This window comes from Eublepharis macularius, chromosome 8, assembly GCF_028583425.1.
Source record: "Eublepharis macularius isolate TG4126 chromosome 8, MPM_Emac_v1.0, whole genome shotgun sequence".
Taxonomy (NCBI): Eukaryota; Metazoa; Chordata; class Lepidosauria; order Squamata; family Eublepharidae; genus Eublepharis; species Eublepharis macularius.
This window is the reverse complement of record NC_072797.1, coordinates 19,829,804-19,855,631: the sequence shown is the minus strand read 5'-3', so window position 1 is coordinate 19,855,631 and position 25,828 is coordinate 19,829,804. Positions and strand designations below refer to the sequence as shown.

General features: G+C 43.8%; 1 protein-coding gene across 7 annotated transcripts in view; it reads right to left on the bottom strand.

Moving 5' to 3' along the window:
• Window positions 1-25,828, bottom strand: part of NEDD4L (NEDD4 like E3 ubiquitin protein ligase) — a 334,192-nt gene that overhangs the window by 142,874 nt on the left and 165,490 nt on the right. For 6 of the 7 annotated variants that reach the window (XM_054987386.1, XM_054987387.1, XM_054987388.1 and 3 more), the window contains exon 5: window positions 24,645-24,698. In XM_054987386.1, coding sequence (XP_054843361.1) covers window positions 24,645-24,698 — 54 coding nt within the window. Of the gene's footprint in view, window positions 1-20,891; window positions 22,053-24,644; window positions 24,699-25,828 lie in introns of those variants that run through there. The other variant, XM_054987385.1, reaches the window with a different exon arrangement.

Genomic DNA, 25,828 nt, shown 5'->3' with positions numbered 1-25,828 from the left:
AGGTAACAAGTACTGAAGCTACATCACACCTGAATTCTAGTAGTATGAAAGCTTGGATGATGCTGCAACCATAAGCAATGCCACCAACAAAAAGTTGGACCTCAGAGCAGAACCACAAGTGACAAAAGGCACAGATTGGACACTTGTCAGCTTCCCTCAAGTTTGATGGGAAATGTAGGCATCCTAGTCTTGCAGCTTGGCTCTCCGACTGCTGTCCAATGGACTTTTCAACTGTCACTTGTCCAACATTCCGCCAAGCTGCCTACATTTCCCATCAAAACTTGAGGCAAGCTGACAAGTGTCCAACCTGTGTCTTTTGTCACTTGTGGTTCTGCTCTCAGACACCAAAAGCAAAGCAAAGCAAGCAGAGAAGACTCTCCAGAACAGTGCAGGTACACAGGCAATTGGAAGCTTTCCGTAAGGGAAGATGGCAAAGATACCTCCCTCTCCCGCCATAAACACTGCTGCAACTTTGGGCCCAACCCATAGTACCAAGTGTGGCTCACTGACCATCTAGAAATGTTTTTCTAGCTCGTGTGTTTGTTACAATGGAGACTGTTGTGCTGTCGCCTTTGAAATACTCACTTCTGCCTCATTCTTTAATCACATTTCCAGAATAATTAAATAATCCAATGAAAAAACCTACCTCCTGAGGTCAGATGACGCTTTAAAAAAGAAGATATAAATGTCAACAATAACTTTTATGCGGAGCTGGATTTTTTTTAAAAAATGGGAAAGGCTTGGAGCCTATCCAGATATTTCGGCCAGCTCTCCACTCACAAATAATTGCGCACAGAAGTGTTCTCTTGGCTCAAACAGTATAATAATACCAGGAAAAGGAACATCGGGGGGGGGGGGGAATCTTGGCTCCTCCTCTGCACTTAGAAAAATTTCATCTTGCAATCTTCCTGTTCACAGAGCTCAACTCTCACACTACGGCCCCTTCAGCAATTATGGTAATAAACCCCTCATGGGAACACCGTGAGTCAGAGGGCTGAAGTGGTTAAAGTATCAAAATAGGATCTGCTACACCCAGGATCAAATCCCCACTCTGCCATGGAAGCTTGCTGGGTGACCTTGCAGCAGTCACACAGACGTACCCTAATCTCTTTCACACAGTTTCAGTTGTGAGGATAAAATGGAGCAGGGGAGAATGTTGTAACTAGCCACCCTGAGTTCCTGTAGGGAAGACAAGTGGAATGTAAATGAAGTAAATAAATAAAAGGCTTCCCAGCAATAGTGGTCCAGCTGAAATATTTCCTGAATCAGCTCTAGGGAATGGGCCACGGCTCAATGGTAGAGCATCTACTTTGCATGGAAAAGGTTCCCAGCTTAATCTCCCCACTGCCTCCAGGGCCGTTTCCAGACAGCTTACCTGCCTCCGGAACGTCATGCCATCTTGCGGGGAAAACGCGAAATATCACATTTACTCGCGCGAATTTTGCACGACGTCGCGCAAAACTCGCGCGAGAAAACACGATATTTCGCGTTTTCCCCACAAGATGGCGCAACGTTCCGGAGGCAGGTAAGCCATCTGGAAACGGCCCAGTTTAAGAAGATTAGGTAGTAGGTGACATGCAAGGCCTCTACTTACTTATGTGATTTACAGTCCGCCTTTCTCACTGAGATTCAAGGCAGATTATATAGTGTGAGATTAGTACAGTCAATATCAAGGACGTTTCAATAAACAATGCCATAGGGTCAATAAATGCACGTTTATATTGACATCATGTTAGCAGAGCTGAAGAAATGCTGAAATAGAGCATATGCAATTCTAGAACTGACATTAGAACTACCCAGTAGGGTCATACTTAAAGTAAGAGGTAGTACATAGGAGCATACTTAAAGTACATTGTTTTTATATTAGCTTATTATTTGAATTGTAAGCCGCCTTGGCAGGACTCTGGTGAGGTGGCACAGAAATCTGTTAAACAAACCAGCAACATAATCTAAACCCAGTTCTTCAGGATGTTTCAGTTTAAATGCCACACAGCAGAGTCAAAAACCAGGAAGTGACATACACACATCTGCTACATGTAGATCATATGGTTTAATGGAACTATTGCTTCGTCCCCACCATCTATCACTGAAAAGGTTAATGGGTTTGGGGACATGAAATCAATAGCCAGTCTAACGGGATTAAAAATCTCTGCCCAGTAAAAACCAGCCCCACCTCTATCACCTTTTCTTCAAGGTAAGGGTCAAGGTAAGGGGTTTTTTTTGAGCGGGGGGGGGGGGGGAGGCAGAGTACTTATAGGTCACATGTCAGGCGGCCCCGCCCACCTGACTCTCAGCCATTTTGGGCCCGTTTCAGCCTGGATTGGGGCCGAAACGGCCCAGATTGGGCCTCTGATGGGTGGTGGATCACTCTCCCACTCAGCAGCAGCCCAATCCTGACCATTTTGGGCCTCTTTTCAGCCATTTTCAACCCCTTTTTGCCATTTTGGGCCCACTTTCAGCCCTGAATGGTCAGGATTGGATCCAAAACAGCCAGGATAGGTGAAGTCAGGGGGTGTGGCATATGCAAAGCAGGTATGCGAATGACACACTTCCGGTGATGGCAAGGGGCATGGCATATGCTGAGTTGCTAATGAGGTGGGTGGGGCTGAGAGAGCTCTGAAAGAGCTGTGACTACCCCAAGGTCACCCAGCTGGCTTCAAGCAGAGGAGTGGGGAATCAAACTCGGTTCTCCAGATTAGAGTCCTATTGCTTTTAACCACTACACCAAACTGGCTCTCAGGATGGCTTGCAGGGGCCATGGGGTGTCAGGGTGAACTGACAGGAAGCTCTGGGAGGCAAACTTTAGTTTATACATTGTATGAAACAACCACAAAATACAGCCTGTTGCTCAGGATCGCAGTGCATTTACAAATAGTAAACATTATTAGGTTTGACAGCCTGAGCGGATGTCACTACATTAGGAATTATCAGAAACTCTTATGTTTCTATTCCTTGAACTAACCATTCTCACTTCCAGAATATACCCGGAAGTGATATACAGGCACAGAGGCCAGCACCCAGGGCCGGCGCCACCATTGAGGTGGTGAGGCGGGCACCGGGGTGCCGGAGGGGGTGCCAGGGATGGAGGCGTGCACCACGGAGCTGGTGTGCCTGGCCTGCAGCTGCTGCAGCTGGCCAGCCCCACGGTGCCCCCGCCGCCACACTCCCCTGGCCGGGCGCAGCAGCCGCGGGCCAGGCACGGCAGGCAGCCAGGGTGACATCATCACACAGTCCAGGGGGCGCGCGCACGCACTGCGTGTGCATGCACATGGGGGTAGCCGCGGGCGCTAGAAACCCCGGCGCCGGTGGTGCCAGCACTACTTTTATTTTTCTCCCAGAGAGATAGTGGGTTGCAGCAGCAGTTGGCTGAATGCCTCTTGCCATAGCAGGAAGCCTGGCAACTCTAAACATCACCAATATTGTTAGTGTTAACTAATGTGGCAGTCTGGTATTTTTGGAAAGTAGCATGGAGTTACTTTGCAATGGGGAAAAGTTGATGTGGGTCCCACTTCAAAAAGTTTGCTTATGGATACCTGTATTATTATAAACAATATCAACTTAACATCCATTAGAAAATATATAAAAAGCAAGGTTCTAGTCTTCCCTTGGAAACCAGGGTAAGATTTTCAGTTGTCAAGGGGCAGAGTTTCAGTGCTTCACGTTTTATTTGTCCCTTCTCATGACTGCTTGAGAATAAATTCTCATAAACAGATAAATAATAAATTCCACAAAAGAAAAAAAAGCTCACCACACTGAATACAGGTAATATAGGTTCAATTTTCTCAGTATAAAAGGGACATACAGGCTTGGTAAGGACCCATTGTCAGAGGTAATGCTCTGAAACAGACCTACATTTCTGTTTCAAGGGTGTGGAAATGGCACAAATTAGACCAAAAGAATGGGACATTTTGATTTCCAGTTTGTCAATCTTAGAAGAACTCTGTTCCTCAGGCTACAGCAGGCTACCCCATGTGGTTCTGGGTCAAGAGAAAAGCAACACTTTGTGTGCCCTCCAACAAAGAACACCACGAGAGGCACAAGTACTTACCCTGTCTTTTTGAAATTCTGAGTTTCTACTTTTGTTCTGGGAATAACTATGCCGCTCATTATATGTTTATAATTTCCGTTTAAGTTAGAGCAGATGGCCACATTCTGTGTGGTAAACCTCACTCATCACACGGTAGGATTCCTCTGGAATTCGGGTCTGCCTGAATGAGTCCCACAAACAAGGAACTCAGACGCCGCCGTAGCTATGCAAAGGATCCCTCTTCTTGAATTCCATGTGGAACCCACCACCGCAAGCAGGGCTGGAAAAGTCCGCATGCAATGAGGAGAAAAATAAAACCTGCTCCAATTTTTTTTAAAAAAATATTAGCAAATATCATCAACAGTAAGTCATGCACACTACTGGAGATTAATAGTGGATACTATTAAATCAGGGCTGTTGAAAGTTTATATTATTCACAATGAAGAAAAAAATTAAAATAGTAATACGAAAGAAGCTACCGCTAGAACGCCAGCCCACGGAAAATGAAGCTGGCAGTACAAATTAGGGACACTGAATTCCTTTACCCTGCCTACTGTTCAAACATCTGTTTTGGCTGGCTTCTGACACAAGGACCCTGTCTTGTGTCACCTGGCCAACACAGCTTCGCTGTAAGCTAGTCAAGGGGGAAAAAATACATTCCAGAAAAGTCACAACGATGCTGCCAAAACAGTTTAAGTAACAGCTTTCTTCTGACATTGCTGCTGAAAACCTTACAGATTCACACAATCACTTCTCCCTTCAGTCTGGTTCCTCTAACCACTCCCCTACCGCAACTATAAATAGATTGGCTCTTTTTGAAAAAAAAAGCTCCCTTGCTGTGTTTCACACTCACAACTTAATGTTAGCACAACAGATTGTGACGGGCAGGAGAAGAAACAGAGACATGTCTCTCAACTAATTGCGGGGAGAGAATTGCCTACTTTCTATGGTTTTTTCCTGGAATGGGCTGCATCAGGCAGTGCCATCCTAAACAGAGGGCTTTTCAGCACAGTTTATCTCATTGGTTCTGGCCCCATACTGCTTCAGTTTATTCTCTGGTTTCCCCACACATTTTTGTGCTTTTAGTCCCGCCCCCCATTTCCCCCCAGTTCTTTTGAGATTACCCTGATCCTTTTGAAACCAATTTTGAGTTGCCTTTGTTCTTGTGAGCAATGTTTCTTTCCATTTTCTTTCTTCTATTCCCCTGCTGCCATATCTCAATGCTACACAGCATATGCCTTGCACATGATGCTGCCTGTCAGACTATTGGATTTGAGTCTAGTGGCACCTGAGAGACCAACACAATTTTTAGGCTTTAAGCTTTCGAGAGTCAAAACTCCCTTCTTCAGATACACGGAGGAGTGGAGGTCCCTGAGCCCTAAGGAAATTTACCTCCGAAAATTTACCTCCACAAGGAGTGGAGAACGCTGAGCCCTAAGGAAATTTACCTCAGGGATCTCCACTTCATCCCCCCATCCTAAACCCTCAAGTTATTACACTGATTTGAGTCCAGTGGCACCTGAAAGACCAACAAGATCTTTAGGGTTTAAGCTTTCAAGATTCAACGCTCCCTTCTTCAGATACAAAGAGGAATGGAGATCCCTGAGCATTTATATCCCAGTCAGGATATGGGAAAGATAAAAGCAGAGAAGGAAGTCAGGATGTAAAGGTACAAATGCAGCTTGATTAGAGTAGAAATTAGCAACTGGAGTAAGAGTAGAATCCTATGTCTCTATTCATCCCTAGGAGGTTCAATTGTTCTGAACCTGCTTGACCTAAAAGTAGCTATCCTCAAAGAAAGAAGCTTCAAGAGCAGGTTACAATGTGAGACTGCTGAACCTGACTTCATTTACAAGTTCAGAACAATGGAACCTGGGGCTGAATAGAGACACAGAATAGAGACAATAAAAATGCTAATTTATGCTCTAAGCTGCATTGTCCTTTACATCTCGACTCTCCCTTCTTTGCTTCACCCTTCCAACCTCCTGACTAGGATATAAAGGCTCAGAAGTCTCTCCTCCCTATATCTGTATCTCCCTGTGGGTCTCTAAGGTGCCACTGGACTCAAATCCTGCTGTTCTACTGCAGACCAACACAGCAACTGTCAAACGATTGGTCTACCATGATCAGCATTGCATAGTCCAGCTGGCAGTTCTTCTTTCAGGTCTCAAGAGAAGTTTTTCACATCACCTACTGCATTGAACCTGGGACCTTCCGCTGCCAAACAGATGTTCTACCACTGAGACATACCTAAAGGCAGGCAGTTTGAAGACCATTCAAAAATAACCCTAGTAGGAAGCTTGGAAAAGCCCTCTGCCAGAATCCCTAGCAACCACAGCTGGCAGAGCTGAGTTACATGGACCAATGGTCTGGCCCAGTAGCCACTTTCACACCATGAATGCAAGCAGATGGGAAGCGGAATCTCAACAGTAAGCTCCATCTCTGACCTATGTTTCCTTATTGTAAGGTCTGTATAGAACTTATGGGCATGTCAAGTGGATGAGTCATATATGCCTCCTGCATATCTGCCACGAATGTATATGGGCTCTGCCTCTGACCTCTGAGAGTATGGGAAGTTCTTTAGTGCTGAAATGCCAGCAGGTTGTCTTGCAAATGTTTACTTTCTCTTTCTTGCTCCACTGAGCCAGCGTCCTTGACTGCCAGCTGAAACTGGCTCGAAATGTATCCTTCTTGAGAACCAAAGATAAGTTCATCTTCCTCTCTGTCTACTCTAAAACAATGTCTTACTCCAACCCCCCCCCCCCATTAATGGTCCTCTTTCCCAAAGGCGGGAAGATTCCCTATAACTAACACTGCTAGCCCCACATACGTCACCTCTGCCAATTCCACTGTCTAAGCACCTTGTACTAAATGGATCTCTAATAAAGTTACTTCAACTAACACCTGTGTGTTAACTGTGGAGAACCTGGGGATCTAACTGCCAGGGACTGACAGGAGGGCTCTCTCTGTGCTCAAAGGAATATGAAAAAATTCAGCTTTCAAATAGCGAGACCCGTTTTGCACAGACTGGTGTGCACGTAGGCTTTAAACAGATCTTACACCAAGGTGTGCTGCTGTGATCCTGCCCCCCTCTCTTACATCACTGAGCTCTTTCCATCAATTACCCTCTCCCTGTTGTGGAGTTGTCTCCATTCCAGGGAGGACTAAATCCATATATCCTCACCCTGCATAGTAGAGTTCTATGTTCCATCAGGGCCAAACTATCCAGGCTCCAGCCTAGGCTGTCTTCTAGTCATAGGCCTTAAAAAGGTTTAAAAAGGAATGACTGGAAATGCCAAGGACATGCATCCAAGGCACAGAGAGGAACAATTTCACCGCTGCAACTTTCCACAGACTAGGAAGTTACAGAAATGTGTTTGTTTCCCAGTCAGGAAACTTTTAATGCCCTTGGCTCAATCACACAGATTCTCTGGAGTGTCTGCCTGCGAGAGCTCAGAATGTATTCTGTTTTCCCCTCTCCTTTTTTAAATAAATTTTTAAAAATTCCCTCTGTACCCCAATCACACTTTTAAAAACTTATTTTTGAAAGAAAATAATTTCTGTTAATTCAGACAAACTGATTAAAAGGCACAAACACAAGGCGTATATTTACGTAACATTATAACAAACATATACACTAAAAGTATAGAAATGTGTTCTCTTTCTGCTACACGCAACGCCCCTAAGCTTTTATATATTCAAAAGTCGTACAATTTGATGTCCTAAGGTACAAAAAGATCATTTATAAAATTATTTTACACTAAGGTCCATTAAGAACTTATTGACTAATCTGTGCTATCTTATGTAGTTGAAACACCTTTTTTTTTTAAAAAAAAAGGATCTACTGCAAACCACTATTAAAAATTACAGACATTAGCAACCAAAAAAAGTTATTCTATTGCCCAGCAATAGAATTATACAATTGATTAAAAAAAACACCCTACAAAAGCCTTGTGGGAAATATCAGCAGTGTGCCTTCCAGGCAACTTCCAGCAGTCTTGTTGAAGGCTTTCACGGCCGGAGAATGTTGGTTGTTGTGGATTTTCCGGGCTGTATTGCCGTTGTCTTGGCATTGTAGTTCCTGACGTTCCGCCAGCAGCTGTGACTGGCATCTTCAGAGGTGTATCACCAAAAGACAGAGATCTCTCAGTGTCACAGTGTCATTGTAGTTCCTGACGTTTCGCCAGCAGCTGTGACTGGCATCTTCAGAGGTGTAGCACCAAAAGACAGAGATCTCTCAGTGTCACAGTGTCATTGTAGTTCCTGACGTTTCGCCAGCAGCTGTGACTGGCATCTTCAGAGGTGTATCACCAAAAGACAGAGATCTCTCAGTGTCACAGTGTCATTGTAGTTCCTGACGTTTCGCCAGCAGCTGTGACTGGCATCTTCAGAGGTGTATCACCAAAAGACAGAGATCTCTCAGTGTCACAGTGTCATTGTAGTTCCTGACGTTTCGCCAGCAGCTGTGACTGGCATCTTCAGAGGTGTAGCACCAAAAGACAGAGATCTCTCAGTGTCACAGTGTCATTGTAGTTCCTGACGTTCCGCCAGCAGCTGTGACTGGCATCTTCAGAGGTGTATCACCAAAAGACAGAGATCTCTCAGTGTCACAGTGTCATTGTAGTTCCTGACGTTTCGCCAGCAGCTGTGACTGGCATCTTCAGAGGTGTAGCACCAAAAGACAGAGATCTCTCAGTGTCACAGTGTCATTGTAGTTCCTGACGTTTCGCCAGCAGCTGTGACTGGCATCTTCAGAGGTGTATCACCAAAAGACAGAGATCTCTCAGTGTCACAGTGTCATTGTAGTTCCTGACGTTTCGCCAGCAGCTGTGACTGGCATCTTCAGAGGTGTATCACCAAAAGACAGAGATCTCTCAGTGTCACAGTGTCATTGTAGTTCCTGACGTTTTGCCAGCAGCTGTGACTGGCATCTTCAGAGGTGTAGCACCAAAAGACAGAAATCTCTCAGTGTCACAGCTGCTGGCGAAACGTCAGGAACTACAATGCCAAGACCACGGCTATACAGCCCGGAAAATCCACAACAACCAACAATTCCAGCAGTCTGTTCCATGAGATCAGATCTGTAAGAAACGGAATGAGACCTTTCTGAGGGGGACCACACATGACTAACGGAAGACACTGATACAGTGATGACAGTTTTATGACGATAGCAAGAGAAACTAGCATTTCCACAAGGATATTCCTTATTCAAAGCCTGGTAACCTAAACCCGACTTGCCAACCAAAAAGCTCACAGAATCCCCCAGCTTTTCAGCTAAGACACATGTCCCTGTCTTCCTTATACCTCTCTTTTAATACTCCCAGCCACTTTTACCCTTTACAGTGACCCTTTCAACAACTACACAACAGAAATTCCACATATACTTTCCCCATCCCTGAGCCTCCATAGTAACAAAAGCTGTACCTGCAGGACTGCTGCCTGCCGCACACATAGCTCAAGGACAAAGGGCTAGTGTGGAACAATAATTATACTATAGTGGCCCACATTAGGCAGGAAGGCAGCATACAAATTTTGTCAATAAAATAAATAAATGTAATTAGAATGCTGGATTAGTATCTGGGAGATTCAGGATCAAACCACACTCTGGCATGGAACTTGCTGGGCAGTCATAGGCCACTCACTTTCTCAATAAAAAAGGTAAAGGTAGTCCCCTGTGTAAGCACCGAGTCATTACTGACCCATGGGGGACGTTGCATCATGACGTTTTCTTGGCAGACTTTTTACGGGGTGGTTTGCCATTGCCTTCCCCAGTCATCTACACTTTATCCCCAGGAAACTGGGCACTCATTTTACCAACCTCGGAAGGATGGAAGGCGGAGTCAACCTTGAGCCGCCTACCTGAACCCGTCTTCTGCCAGGATCGAACTCAGGTCATGAGCAGAGCTTGGGCTGCAGTACTGCAGCTTACCACTCTGCGCCACGGGGCTCCTACTTTCTCAATACAGTATGAAAAAAAGAGAAGGATATCTTTAAGTTTAGATATACTGGACAGATAGGTGGGGTGCTAGCAGAAGAACCTGTGTAAAGGGAACAGCAAGTAAAGATTATCAAGGGAAAGAAGCTAGGGAGAAAGGGCTGTGGCTCAGTGGAAGAGCCTCCACTTGGCAGGCAGAAATTCCCAGGTTCAAACCCAAGACTCTGCAGCAGAAAGGATCAGGTTCTAGTTGAAGTGAAAGAAAGACCATAGAGAGCCACTGCTAGTCTGAGTAGACAATACGGACCTTGATGGACCAATGGTCAGATTCAGTAAATTGAGCCCAGACAAGACAGAAGTTATGCTTGTTGGGAAGGTGGAGATCTTGAAGGACATTGTACTCCCCACTTTCGACGGAGTTCATCTGTCCCTTGCAGACTTGGTAAACAGCCATGGGGTTATACTGGGTCCAGTGCTACTACTAGAAAAACAAGTTAAGGCAGCTGCAAAAAATGTTTTCTACAACCTCATTCTAGCCTGGAAGATGGCTTCTTACCTCAACATGGCCGACCTGGCCACCTGGATCCATGCTGTGGTAACATCAAGACTTGACTATTGTCATGCACTATACATAGGTCTCCTATCTAAGTTAACTCGGTAAAGGTAAAATGACTTGCAAGCACCAAGTCATTATTGGAGGGACGTCGCATCACAATGTTTTATTGGAAGACTTTTTATGGGGTGGTTTGCCATTGCCTTCCCCAGTCATCTACACTTTACCCCCAGGAAACAGGGTACTTATTTTACTGACCTCGGAAGAATGGAAGGCTGAGTCAACCTTGAGCTGGCTACCTGAACCCGGCTTCCGCCAGGATCGAACTCAGGTCATAAATAGAGCTTGGGCTGCAGTACTGCCGCTTACCACTCTGTGCCACAGGACGACTTCAATTGGTGCAAAAATGCTGCAGCTCGACTGTTATCAGAGCAAGCAGGAGCAGCATCACACCAATTCTGCAGTCACTCCATTGGCTACCTATCACTTACTATGCTCAGTTCAAGGTATCGGTTATCACATACAAAGCTCTTCACGGCCATGGTCCAGCATACCTACAGGACCGCCTCCCCCCCTATGCTCCTCCACGGCAACTTTGCTCATCTGAACAGGATCTCTTGCAGGTGCCACCCTGCACATGGGTGAATTCAACCGCAGCCCATACACGGGCTTTCTCTGTAGTGGCCCCTACCCTTTAGAGCGGCCTGTCTGAGGAGGGCAGGAGAGCCCCCACTTTCTTAGCTTTTCGCAAACGATGCAAAACTGATATATTCAAAAAGGTTTTTGTATTGTAGGGAGAGGTTCTCAGATGCTTCGCTAATAAATTAGGGACTATAGACTTCACCACTATGTTGCCTTATGTACTATCAGTTGTTTTAAATATGTGCTCCTATGAGCTACCTGTGCTTCATGCTGTCTAATGTCAGCCCTAGAACTGCTTATGTTCTGTTTCAGCATTTCTTCAACTCTGTATTGGATTCTCGCTAATGTGGTTATTTACCCTATGGCACTGTTTTATGGAAATGTCCTTGATACTGACTGTACTAATCTCACACAGTGTAATCTGCCTTGAGTCTCAGTAAGAAAGGCGGACTATAAATGACAGATAGACAGACAGACAGACAGACAGATAGAGGACTATCAACCAATACTGTACGGGCTGTGGAGACTTTATGGATTATTAATCAACATGTCAGTTATCAGTATATAAGTTGAATGAATGAATGAATGAATGAATGAATGAATGAATGAATGAATGAATGAATGAATGAATGGTGTGCAAATTTCAACCATGCAAGTAGGCTCTTGTGTACTGGCCCTTTGCTGATTTCTTACTCTAAATTTTGTCATAGTTTGGCCGTTTAATTGTAAAAGATCACAGGCCCCTGGTCTATGACGTCTGCTCTTACTTAAACTATCAAATCAAGAATTGTGAGATTTGGTAGGGTCAGGGAGAGTACACAAATACCAAAGATCAGGTCACAATGCCCTCTTGGAAAAGCCACTTGCTGTCCTCGTTAGCCATTTCCTGTGCTCAGAGAAAAGGAAATAAATTGTAGTATCCCTGTAATATGTCTTTTATATATTTTTTTTCCTGCTGAGGCTCGAATCAATCTCCTCCACAAAAGAAAATAAAAACTCCTTATAATAGTGCTAATATAGGAGAACACTGCTTTAAAAGGGGATTTCTCAAAATCTACTTTACAGTATAACAATTACATTAAATGGCAACCTCATCATACTGACTATGAGGCAGAAATTTAGCATTTGGAAAAATGGAATAAGCAGGTTTCCCTACCCCATGACTCTTACAGCTGAGAATATAAGCCCATTCTTCTTATTTATACACCTTTCTCTATTTAGTTTGACTCTCCGATTGCACTGAGCAAAGCACTGGACTCTTCCCTCTTGCACTGGGGTAGCAGGGGAGATGACAGAAACAGGCTTGGGAGGACTGCAGAAAAAGGTTATATCTGTAAAGCTCTTCCGAAGAATAACCACTCTCTCAAGTGGCCCATCAATACGGAAGTTTTATTATTTGCTTGGTTGCCTCAAAAGCCTGTTGAAACGGGTGGCAAACAAAAGGTATCTCAAGTTGAACACAGATGTTCAGCCAGACTGAAGTAAGCCAGAGGGTAAACTGAGCTCATCAAGGCTAAGAAATACATAAAGTTGTCGGAGACTAAAAACAACCATTCTACCCATTTCTTTCCCCACTTCTTGGGGTCCATTTGACCCCACTATGTGTTAAGGGTTAAAATGTTTGCAAGAAGGAGAGAAGCTTGTTAGATAAAATTAATTTGAGGTCAAAGAGCAAGAGTATGGGGGGGTGCTGAAATGAGCACTGTAAGGTCAGTCCTAAGGCAACACTCCCCCCCAGTCTGGAACACATGATATGCCTGCAGGGAGAGAAAAAAGTTCCTTTTTGCGATCTGGTGCCATCATCCAGAGGCAAACTGGGACAAGCCACCCACGGAGCTATGCCTGTGCTGCAAAGATATTCCTTGCTTTTACGAGCAGCATGACACTGCGCTTGTTTTCTCCTTCACTGGTATACGAAACTTGACAAACTGGGGGTCATCACCAGAAAAAAATCTTCCCGGAGGGATTTAGTATTACTGCTAGGGGGCTGGATATAATCCTACAGAATGGAGAGAGACATGGGTCACTCTGTGGCGACAGCAGAGCTCACATTCCATTGCTCCAGAAGAGTCTGTACGTCCGTCAGCAATTTCTTAAAGACTCTGACTGCCACAATATTTTTATTTGCCAGGGCCCTCCGTGGCTCTCTCTGACACTGCACAGTCAACCAAAAACACAGCAATATCTGCTCATTACAGTTGCCTGTGAAGTTTTTTTTTTTTTAAACAGGCTGTTAGAGCAGAATAGGAAGGTGCAAATGTGCTGGTATCAAATCAAACTAAAATACGGCATAATCCTATTTTTAATTAGGCAGAAACAAATCTGGGCAGACAGCCCCCTGACCCTGTAAGTGGCTGGTAAAATATCCGTCTTTGAGATCTGCAGTAAATCTTCCATGTATTTACCGATTTCGTCTTTTACTCCAACGCTTCAACATATTCTTCTTTTACTTCATATTTTATGATAACCTGTAATGAAATACATCCTGCCTGCCCAAAATCTCTCCTGACTAAAAGAGAAGATATTTGAAAGGTCATAAACACTCAGTAGCAGTAGGACTACAGACGCCCGCATGAATGTTCTCACTCCAGATAAATAAGGCTTGAAGCAGCTGCTGCCTGCAGCCCAAATCCCATGTCCTATATCAATCAAATACATACAAACTAGCTGAACAGGGATTCAAAATTATTTTGCCCGAACAGCTTTCATCTAATAGATGGAAACTGCAGAGAAGGGAATTTTAAAGAAAGGGAGAGGGGGAATACCATCGACAAAAATGTCTCCCATCATTACAAAGGAGATTGGCCCAAACAAAATTCAAAGAAGATTCGAATGGCAGGATCTTATCCTCTGTTAAGAGCCTTGCAGGATGGGACTGTGCAATGGGTCAGCAATCTTTTACAATGAAAGAGAAAAACTACCTCAAAATTCGGAGCAAGAGATCAGCAAAGAGCCAGTATAAGAAAGCCCGCTGGCCAAATTGAAAATATACAATTTAACCTTTCAGATAAATGTTGCATTGATTAATGATCTGTACTGTTTCTGCAGCCCAAGCACTGGTTATTGCAAGCCCTTATATAGGAAAGGGCAGACATGAGGTCACACAAGAAGTAGTAAATATACAAAGAAACACCCTGAACAATTGTTTTAATTAGCCTGCATAAATCTGAGGATGGTTTGCGCTTGGATCCTTGGCAACTATAAACCTCTATCGTTTGCCTTTCTGTTAAGCATATCTAGGAGGCTCTTCAGATACATAAAAATATTTTTCTGCCTTTCTTTTCACATACTAGTTACTCTATACTAGCAGGGCTTTTTTCAGCTGGAATGTGGTGGAACAGAGTTCTGGAACCTCTTGAAAATGGTCACATGGCTAGTGGCCCCACCCCCTGATCTCCAGACAGAGGGGAGTTTAGATTGCCCTCCGCACAGTGGCATAGAGGGCAATCTAAACTTCCCTCTGTCTGGAGATCAGGGGGCGGGGCCACCGGCCATGTGACCATTTTTGCCGAGGGCAACCCACTGAGTTCCACCACCTCTTTTCCCAGAAAAAAGCCCTGTATACTAGTATTCATTCCACCTACCCCTCCAAGATGCCTCATCTTAAACATTTGGTTTTCTTTTATAAAGAGCCATCTTTGGTTTTGTACGGAGCCACCTTTGGATCTAGAGCCGCGGCCTGCAGGTTTCCTAACACAGGTGTCGTATAGTTAGTTACTGGTGGCACTGTACTTTGGAAGGTGACTGGAAGTTTCCCCATCCCAGCCTAAAACATAACCATTCTGCTCTTCCCACTGCTGAACACAGAGCCAAACTACGCCTGACACAGGTTGGACACTTGTCAGCTTCCCTCAAGTTTTGATGGGAAATGTAGGCAGCTTGGTGGAATGGTGGACAAGTGACAGTTGAAAAGTCCATTGGACAGCAATCGGAGAGCCAAGCTGCAAGACCAGGATGCCTACATTTCCCATCAAAACTTGAGGGAAGCTGACAAGTGTCCAACCTGTGTCAGGCGTCACGCGTAGTTTGGCTCACAGACAGAAAAGGGTCTGGTGGGGGAAAGACAAATGATTACCCAACTATGTTAGCCCAGTTCCACTGCTGGGGATGGTAAATAGCAGACTAAGCATAGAAAACATAAATGATAACTAAATAAAAGACTTATTTTAGCAGAAGTTCTGCAGCCTGACCGAGCAATTTTATGAGGCAGCTAAGCTGTATTAACATTATTCCTTTATTATGAGCAATGTGATGCTTAAAATGGCTTGGAACTGATTTATACGGCATTCAGAAGGTCTTGCCCAATGCAGCTTACAAGCCAAACAATGGTTACTTAACAGCAGGCATGGTTTTGATCACAAAGCATATTTGATCATCAAGCTTTCAAACGGGCCCCAATCCCATTCCTTGTCAACAATATTTTGGCGGGCAAAACTAACCATGGAAAACAGATTTAGGAAATATCTTATTATACAAGAAGTGTAAGACAACATGCACTGCTTTGTTTGGAAGTTATTCATATTTAATGATACAAACACCGAATTGAGGAGATGAGAGGGGATCAAAGGCCATCTCGTTCCTCCCCCTTGTGATAATGCAAGACCGTCAGCTTCTCAGCTCCACCCCCCCTTATCCTGCCAACCGATCAGCCCACTGAGCATCTGCCATTTGTGGAGCTCAGGTTCATTACCCAAAAGGTGCCCTGACTCTTGAAAGCTTGTACCCTGAAAATTTTGGTGATCTCTGAGGTGCCATTGGACTCAAATTAGTGTAACAGCTTCAAGGTTTAGGCTGGGGATGAAGTGGAGATCCCTGAGGTAAATTTCCTTGGGGCTCAGTGTCCTCCACTCCTTATGGAGGTAAATTTCCTGAGGTAAATTTCCTTGGGGCTCAGCGTCCTCCACTCCTTGTGGAGGTAAATTTCCTGAGGTAAATTTCCTTGGGGCTCAGGGACCTCCACTCCTCCTTGTGGACGTAAATTTGTGAGGTAAATTTTCTTAGGGCTCAGGGATCTCCATTTCTTGTGTTGGTAAATTTCCTGAGGTAAAGTTCCTTAGGGCTCAGGGACCTCCACTCCTCCTTGTGGAGGTAAATTCGTGAGGTAAATTTTCTTAGGGCTCAGGGACCTCCACTCCTCCTTGTATCTGAAGAAGGGAGCTTTGATTCCAAAAGCTTAGACTCTGGGAAATCTTGTTGGTCTCTGAGGTGCCAGTGGACTCCAATCCTGCTGTTCTCAGGGGGTAATCATTCCAGAATTTTACACTTCTTCCACATAATGACACGCCGTAAAAATAGAGGAGTACATAAATTGTAATTTTATACTTCTATGAAAAAACCCCTTCTTCTGTACGTTGAACATGGAGTTCTTCGGGGGTTTTACTGTATAATCATTAGTTCTTGGACCCAGAGGGTTCCTTTCTACCTGTCTTTCTCTACAAAGCTCACTAGTGTTGAGATGAGTAGAGAACAGCATGCAAATCTCAGCATTAATGTTTTTGCAGAGCAGATTTGGAACTGGCTTCAAGAACAGGCTTGAATGTGCACGCCGGGGAAGAAATCTGAAATAACCAGTGGGCAGAAGCCCGCTAATGGGTTGTCAGAATCCACCATTTCTGTAACTTGCACAAGCTAACAGAAGCAGAACTCTTTAGGAGCTAGACCTTGCAAATCTGTTCTGTTATTGTCGCAAGTTTCCCCCAGTACATGGAGTCCTCCCTGGATGCAAAAGGGGCTGTGGTGTCTAGGCTTCTTGCACAGAGGTAGGATTGGGCGGGGAGCACTGCCATTAAAGGAACAAATCAACAGGATACAGCCCTAAGTAAGATGCATAAATACATACAAAATCAGCTTATTTGCATAATTTGTACAGGATGCCAAACACAGGTTACTTTGTTAAGGAAGTCTGAATTTTTAAAAAAGCACTGGCCAGAGCCTAAACCGTTTTTCTTGCTGCACGGTGCTCCCTTCCCGATCACCCACCCACCTACAATTTCTGTAGAGTGCTACCAAATTCCCTTTCAGCCTCAGATTATATAAGAAGCACATCTGCAGTTAAATGCATTCACTAGACAGCTTTCATTTGCAAACACAGAGCTCTCTTGTGAAAATAAGGCATGACAAAAAAAAACAGTCAGCTACTTGGATTAAAAACAGCCGCTTCTAGAGGAATATCTGGAAAATGCCTACCGAAAGAGTTCTGCTGCCAAGCCTGCAGGCTCAGCCTAAATGTGTAAGTGGGGGGAATCAACTCAAGCTACCCGTACCTACTTTCCTCTGGGGTTTATCAGCACCAAGTGCAGATCTGGGCCTTACACACATCACAGCAGCCACCAAACACTGTTAATATGTAGCAAGATTCAACTGGAGAGACCCACAGCTTTGTAAAAGCATCTTACTCGCGAAAAGATGTGTGCATGGAAACTCCCAGAACGCATCCAAAATGTCCTTCTTACTACCATGTAGCTAAGATTTTGCAGCTCTTACAATCCGCACAGTTCTTCAAACTCACAACAGGAGCCTCAAAAGCTTCCATGAAAAGGAACAACAACAAAAAAGGGGGTGGGGGAGCAAATGACCCTTTTGTTTAAAAGCAAACATAATCATAGTGCTCAAGGTGGCCAGTCTCATTTAAAATGTAAAAACACATCTCGCGCAAAGATCTCTCCAGAGATCACATGAATTTTCCCAAATAATTCTACGCATGCAGATAGGGCAATCACAAAAGCCCTGGGAGCAGGAGAGAGACAAGTATAAATTCACTACGGCCCACGTAAAGCAGGCGACAACCTGTGTGCACATGCGCACAGAGCAATCAGGTGGGTTCATTTTTGCACGGAACACCACGTTGCACACTTCTTGTGCAAAGCTGTTTTCATTTCTGAGAGGAAACGAGCCACGAGAAAATGTGCAGTATAAATGTCTAAATAAGTAATTTAATGAATAAAAATTCCACTGCAGGTTCAAATATGTTTGAGTAACACAGGATACATCCAAGAGGTTGTCCTTGATCCTGAACGACACATGAAACTCCACACAACCGTAGCCTATGGGCACTCATTGCTGACATGGACTAACTTGGACCTGCCAGTGGTGTTTATTTGGCTAGCATAATACCACTGCAGTTACTTGGCAGCTGCATCTAACAACTTTGGCAGGCTAGTCTATGGAGCAAAATAAAAAGCATGGCCTTGAAGTGATAAAAAGAGCAGCAATTAAGATCCACTCCGCTACTCCTGCAAGGCGGACTTTTATTTAAAAAAAAAAATCAATACTGTCGACTGTAAAGGTAATAATTTTGAATCATCACTGGCTGTTGGTCATTAATAGAAAGTGATTTTTACGTTATTTAAAATGCTGCCAAATTCCTCATCTGTTTGTAAGAAACTGGTATCCCTTGAATCGATCTTTATGCTCCATTTTTAACTGTTTTTTCCAGTCAATGTCTATGCAACAGATTACCAACTTCTAGAGAGCAGCATGAATTCCTATCTCCGAAGCAGAGTTAAAGTGAATTGCTAAGCAGGGAATGTGCTTGTTTGATTTTTAAGATTATTATTTGTAGTTACAAAAAATGTAAAAATAATGGGTCAAAAATGACTCAGAAAAGGGCTAGATATCCTGAAATACATTGGGACTCAGGCAATGGTTATTTTCTTTTTGCAAATAATGTTCATTTCAATGAAAATCAGTATTTCAAAAGGCTGTCAATTTTTGTCCATCTGCTCCCACCTCGTCCCCTTATTCTACCTGTTCTGCCTCTGTTATGATCCTTCTAAATGACGTGAATTCCTCTATTCAATTCAGAACTGCCATTAATCTCTACCTATTCGGAAAGGTTGATGAGGTATACACCTAAATAAAAACATGAATAAAATATGCATTCACCTTTTAAAAATACACCTCTTGAAGCTAACATTCTCAAAAACATTCTTTGACACAGCATGGTGCTAGTCCCTATGGATGATACTTGTCCAGTGGCTTGCTCATTATCCCACTGTGAATTCAGTAGACATTTTTCTCCCTTTGGCAAATGTTTTGATTGTAGCAATATGCTTTGGCCCCAAATTTTCAGCACAGCACCTTCCTCTCTAAAACCACTCTTAATTATATCTATAGCTTATATTCACAGTATGCTCTGCATCTAAACAACTCACACAAAACTATACAATGTAGAGCTATAAGCAGAAGCCCGTATAGCTTAAACCAAATTCTATAAAGCAAACTTAGAAGAGCAAATTAGGAATTTTAATGCCATTTCATTATGTCTGAGATAGAACTTGAAGCATATGACTAACGGAGAATTAAACCTTGGAGAAAACCAAACCAATTTTTTAAAAACCCATTGGGAAAAACTAAGTCAGAATTTTGCATAAGCTAGCTAGGAGTACTGTGTTAACTCCTAAAGATGTATTCAAGTTTAGTTCTAAGAACACCTTCCTGGGAGTAAGACCCTATTGAGTAAAGTGGGACTTTAGAGTAGACCTGCTAAGGATAGCTTCCTAAAACAACAAAAGCGATTCCTTGTTTAGAAAACATCTCTAATGCATATAGTTATACTAAAAAGCAAAACGAAAAGGGAATAAAGGTTTCCTGTACTGAGATCTCGTTACTATAGCTGCAGTCTCATCACAGATAGGCACTGCCTTTTCACACTGCAATTTGCCCAAAAAGTCTCTCATCAATCAATGTGCATGCATACATGGAAACAATTCAGCCTGAAAATCTGTTCTGGTGTTTGCATTTTTATATGGCTGTTACCCATTCTATACTCTGGATCACCAAATTTAGAACTCAAGTGGTCCAAATGAAATCACACCGCACAGCAATTGAACACCAGTCTTCTTTTTCTATCTATATTATGATGGCGGTAAAAAAAATAATGTAAAAGTTATTCCTGATATTACACACAGAAAATATTTCTTAAAAAGTAAATTTCCTGTCCAAAGATGTGTGTGGCCACACAATTCAAACCACATAAGATTTCAATAATGTTTACTTCACATAATTTCTTACTTCCAACAGGACAAGCAAAACTTTACCATTAAAAGCTGACGTTGATTGAAAGCCACCTTTAGTTGGTTTGTTTAAACAGTTTAGATGATCATAAATTTTGGTAATATGAAGCTGTAATCTTGACACCTAAGCCCTTACTGAGCTAGAGAGAGTGCTTCTTCGGCATGCACACATATTTATTTAAGAATATAATAAGATTAGCTGAGAAACAAGGATAGGAATGCTTCAAATAAATAATATAAATGGTTGCATTTTTGGTTTTGGAACACAATAATGAATTTTTAGGAAGCTAGCAAAACAGTTTAATTTAAAAAATTTCTACCCCACCATTCTACCCAGTTGGTTCCAGCACATTCCTCTAGTGCCTTCTATTGACCCAAGGTGCTCTTATGGGGGCATCTCCCATCAAATAATGGCATCTTGAGCCAGAAGTCCATACACCAAAATGGTAGGATCCAACACATGGTGTTTTTAAAAAGCTATTGAGATGATAATATAATAATTTAAGTAACACATGAGAATCTAGGAAACCTTAATATTCCTCTGGCTGTAGTTATAACTAAAATCTATTTTAGTTTAATGAAACAAGGATGTGTCAAGCACATAGACCTTTCTAGCATGAACTATTGCATTCCAAAATTGAGCATCATGCCAAATCTAACATATTTGATTTTTTTGTCCCCTAAACATACAGAGGGAAGTTCATTCATATGTTAACTTACTGAGGAGTTGGTTGCCACAGGAGCAGGAATACTAGAATTTTCCTGTCCAGAAGTTTGAGTTTTCTCATTAGTCCCACGAGTTACAAGAATTCTGAAGTGCTGCTGCCTTGAGTTTTGATCCGGTCGGATTTTAAATGTACACCCTTGCCCTGGAGAAACCCGCTCCACAGAATTGCTTCTCGATACTTCCGAGGCATTCCTCCGAAGTGCCGTATTCATGCCATCATCTAGAGGGATAGCTCGTTCCGAATGTGGCTGAACTGGGTATGAGGTACTTCTTTCCAAACGGATCCGGGGATAGCGGACCAACCTATCCCCTTTTGTTCCAGTGAAACCAAAATTGCAATTTGCCTCTGCCCCCGGACTGTTCAAATGCGGTTGCTGCAATTGGAAAACAAAGAATTTTTTGCCTGAATTGGCTGACCCATCTGGCAGATGCTGTAAAGACCAGCGCCTGGATTCTGAAGGAGAAACGTTATTAGGATCTTCTGAACCAAACGGCATCACCGTCACCTGAGGCACATCCACACTTGAGGCCCGATGCTGAATTCTTACCCCGCTGAAGTTTAACCCAGATGTGGCTTTGTTCGCTTCATCGTCTTGAGCAGCAGCTGTACCATTGTCATTCCAGTTACTGGAAGGTATTGTGCAGAATATTCGATGGTTGGAGGATCCTCCATTAACTTCTTGCCCTGGGATCTCAGTTTGCCTGGGTGGAGAATTCCCTGGAGTTACCGGTGGACTGCTTGTAGAAGAATGGCTCCCAACCAGAGGAGCGCACTGTTCCCCAAAATCTGAAAGTTTACATGGCTCCTCTGGGGACTCTGGAGCCCCACACTCATCAGCGTGTCCATTAACAGCCTTGCGCTGAAGGGAAATCTGCATGGATGAGCTCCTGGTTGGGCGCGCATCGATGTTGTTCAGCAGCTGAGGAATAAACATGGAGGTGCTTCTTTTCAAGGCCCCGACTTCTCGCAAATCGCCCCCACTGTCGTTATAATCCATTCTGCGCCTGGAGAAGGGATGAGGCCCGTTCCTTCTTGGCAAAGTGTGGAATGCCATGAAAAAGTCATCATCCTCTCTCTCACGGTCTAGGATCTCTGATTCGGGAGCTGTGTTGCTTCGTCCAGAGCCAAAATGAAACCGCAGCCGATGGGCCATGGTTTAAGGAGAAAGGAGAGGGGGAGGAAAAAAAACGGCAACAAGTCCAGGCACTGCCAGAAGTTAAGAACTAAAGACATAAACTCCAAGAAAAAGTGTCCCATCTGCCAAACTGTTAGCACTGCTACACTGATAGCGACAGATAGCAGAAATAGCCCAAGTGGCAAACAGCATTCCGGGCATGATTGGATAAGAGCAATCAGCGCTCCTCCACACTGTGACATAGGGTAGGATGGCTGGCATCACATGACCCATTTCTCCCTCTCCAGTGCAAGCGACTAATTTTTTTTTAATACCAGCAAGAGCCTGAAACAGCACCTTCACAGCTGCTCCTTTTCCATCAGAAAGGAGCAGCCCCAGCGGGAGATCTCTCACAGCTGACTACGGCAGCAAACGCACTCAGCTCTGCTGTAAATCTAAACTACATCATATTCACAGAACACTTTTGTACGAAGCCAAAATTGAAAGGAGGGGGAAGAATACAGCAGCAGCAGCAGCAGACACACACACACACACACACACACACCACCCTCCAAAACCCCCTTTGATTTTGCACTGTCGGGCAGATCAAGAATCACGAAAATGGCCGAAGGGAGGCACGGAGAGAAATTTCATTTTTTTTTTTTTGTTTAAAGCTGGCTGCTACCTTCAAGTATCCTTTGACTAACTCAAATAAATATCAGAGATTGACTAGCAGTTAGCTTTTTCCTCCTTTTAAGAATAAAGTTGTCCTCTGTTCACTGTAGCAACAGACACAGATATCGGATTGCCATTGTCAACACACTAGAATTAAACTGCTTCGGCTAGACAGCGAATTTTCTTCTTTGCTGAAGTTCAGAAAAACAATAACAGATTCTTACATGAAGGAGTCTAACAGCAGCAAGAATGCAAGAAACAGTCTTCCTTTTCCAGTTTTTTCTGAGGGGGGAGGAGGAGTTTGAGAAGGCAAGCAAAATCGGCAGCAGGGTGTGCATGAAGAGCTTCCCAGATTTGACTTAAACACCGTACAAAAAACACTGCCCAACTCTGGCCAACTTCCAATGAGAAAGTGAGCAATATTAGTGGCTTGGATTGCCAGCATGGAATAAAGAGCTATGGTTGTTAGAAGCCAAAAGCCTCAGAAGAACAAACAGACAGACTGAAACTGAACATTAAACAATGCCCGAATTCGGTTCTGCTTTGTGTAGCAGCTTAAATCAAGGGGCGGAGGTAAGGAGAGAGATAGGGCTTAAAACACTCTGCCAGAGTGAATCAGAGACCGGGTCAATGAAATTGAACCATATTATAGAGGCAAATAAAACAATTCAATTTGTCAGTGCTTCACAAGAGCAGAGGAGTGGGTGTTGAGTCCACTGCATTGAGATATTTAGGCATTCGTTTTCTAATGGCTTGATTTACATACAGAAAGAGTACAAATGAAAATGCTAAAACTTGTCCGAGACCAATACGACCAATAAACTTGCCCGAGACCAATACGACCAATACAATCGTCTCTTGTCAACCAGTCAGATTAAATAAAGTGTACTTGTGACACAATAAAAACAAGGCAGAAAGGTAGGGTATACATTCTGTAAATGAATAAATAAAACAAACATTTGGACAGGGCTGTGTTCATCCATGGAGGTTTAGCATTTTTTTTCACGCCGTTTTTGGTATGTCCAATGTATCTCTATGCAAGTTAAGCAAGCCAAATTTCTACTACAACCATCTTTGAAAACACGAGACATAATCGAGTGGATCTTTGGGGAGGGCAGAACTTGGGGAGGGTCAAGCCTGCCCGTGGACAAAGTGATGACCGCTGACATAGATGTCTTTAAAAGGGCATTAGACACATTCCACTCAAGGGCTAATAGCCATGGACTGTAAAGGGAACCCCCATAACCACGGGCAGCCTCGGCCTTGGCCTCTACACCTGGTTTGTTGGACTTCCAGAGCAACTGGTTGTCTACTGTGTGATATAAGATGCCGGACTAGATGGGCCACTGGTCTGATCCAGCACGGCTCGGCTCTGCTTAGGTTCTAAAGAGCGGCACACCTGCTCTCTGCCCCTCCCTCCTATCCTCAAACATCTTGTGAAAACAGCATTAGAACTCTTTTACCTACATTTGCATGCAAGACGCCATCTCTAAATTCTCACATGAAGGTCAAATCTTGTCTTGATGTTTCAGTTATCAGATAAACTGGCTTGTGTGAGCCCACGCAGTTCTCTCAAACCTTACAAAACTGTGCTCTCCACCTAAACTTAGAAACTCTACGGGATATGTTAGCATGCCCACAGGCTGCAACTGAACCCAGTGTTGTTTCCTCCTCTTTGGGCACAGCTTCTACAAAACTATGCCGCTTCCCCATCTCACTTCATCGGCAGCCTTGGGCAGGGGGGTGGGGGTCCTCCTTTGGCTTGCTGCAGACAGATACTCAAGCTTCCACTCTTCTAGCGGGCAGCTTTTATCAGTAAGGCATGCAACATTCTTTCCACTTGCCCTTCTTCAAGGAACATGGGGCTACTTTTTCAGAACTGATAGGGGAAAATCGTTAAAATTATGGCAAAACGAGAAGGCGGCATTTATTTTTATACAAAGATGCAACACTTACCAATCTATTTTCATCAAACACTTCAAAAAGCAGTCTATGATTCGAGGGGTTTACCTAAAAGAGAACAGATACACGATTATTATTTAAAGGGAAAAATAATTACCAGTTAGTATAGTGGTTACTTTGATGAAGGCTAGCTGATGTGAACACATCCTGCCTATTTTAGAAGTTATACTGGATGCTAGTTTGTTTCTGAGTTCAATTGAAGTGCAGGACACAGCTTCTTTGCCCAGGACCATCTCTTCCCATAAAACTGCGGTTGTGTGCCAACCACAGTTTTATGGTTGCCTCCTTCTAGTTGCTCCCTGCTTGGCATCCACCCGGCCCAGTCTTTTTCACTTTTGACTCCCACCCTGTGGGACAGGCTATCTCAGCTGGTGATGATGATGCTGTCCTTTGAAATTGGTAAAAAGTCATTTTATTTGCTCGGGCTTTTGAGCTGCAGACATTTGGGGTGGAAGAAAATAGTTTTTGTTATATTATGTATGGTTTTCCTTTGAAATTATGAGCCATAAGTGGAAAACAGGGAATAAATATGTTAATAAATAAATGAAGGATCCAACATGGTTCTTCTTGATTGGTCTAATAAAAACTAGGGTTTATTTATTTCGCAGCCCACCTTTCTCCCTAATGGGGACCCAAAGCAGCTTACATCATTCTCCTTGCCTACATTTTTTCTCACAACAACCCTGAGGTAGGTTAGGATGAGACTGTGTGGCTGGCCCAAAGTCACCCAGCAACCTTCCATGACAGAGGGGTCCCAGTCTGACACTCCAACCACGACACTATGCTGCCAGACCACAACCTGGAGCCCCCTTTCACAGATTCATGGATGGCCCTGTTTTCTCCATCTTCCTGCTCCTATCCTGGCCCCGGTGTTCATCCCCTCTCACACTTATTGTGCACAAGCAACAGAAGACACTTCCTTGCTAGGGTTGCCAACTCCAGGCTGGGCTATTCCTGGAGATTTGGGGGTGCAGCCTGGGGAAGGCACAGTGCCGTAGAGTCCACTCAGCTGTTTTTTCCAAGGGGACTGATCATTGTAGACTTGAGATACGTTGTAATTCTGGGAGATTGCCTGGCCACACCTGGAGGTTGGCAACCATACTCCTTGTTCCAACAAGCCAATAAAGGAGGGGCAAAGAAAATCACCCGTTAAACAGACAAATGTGATCCGGCAATTG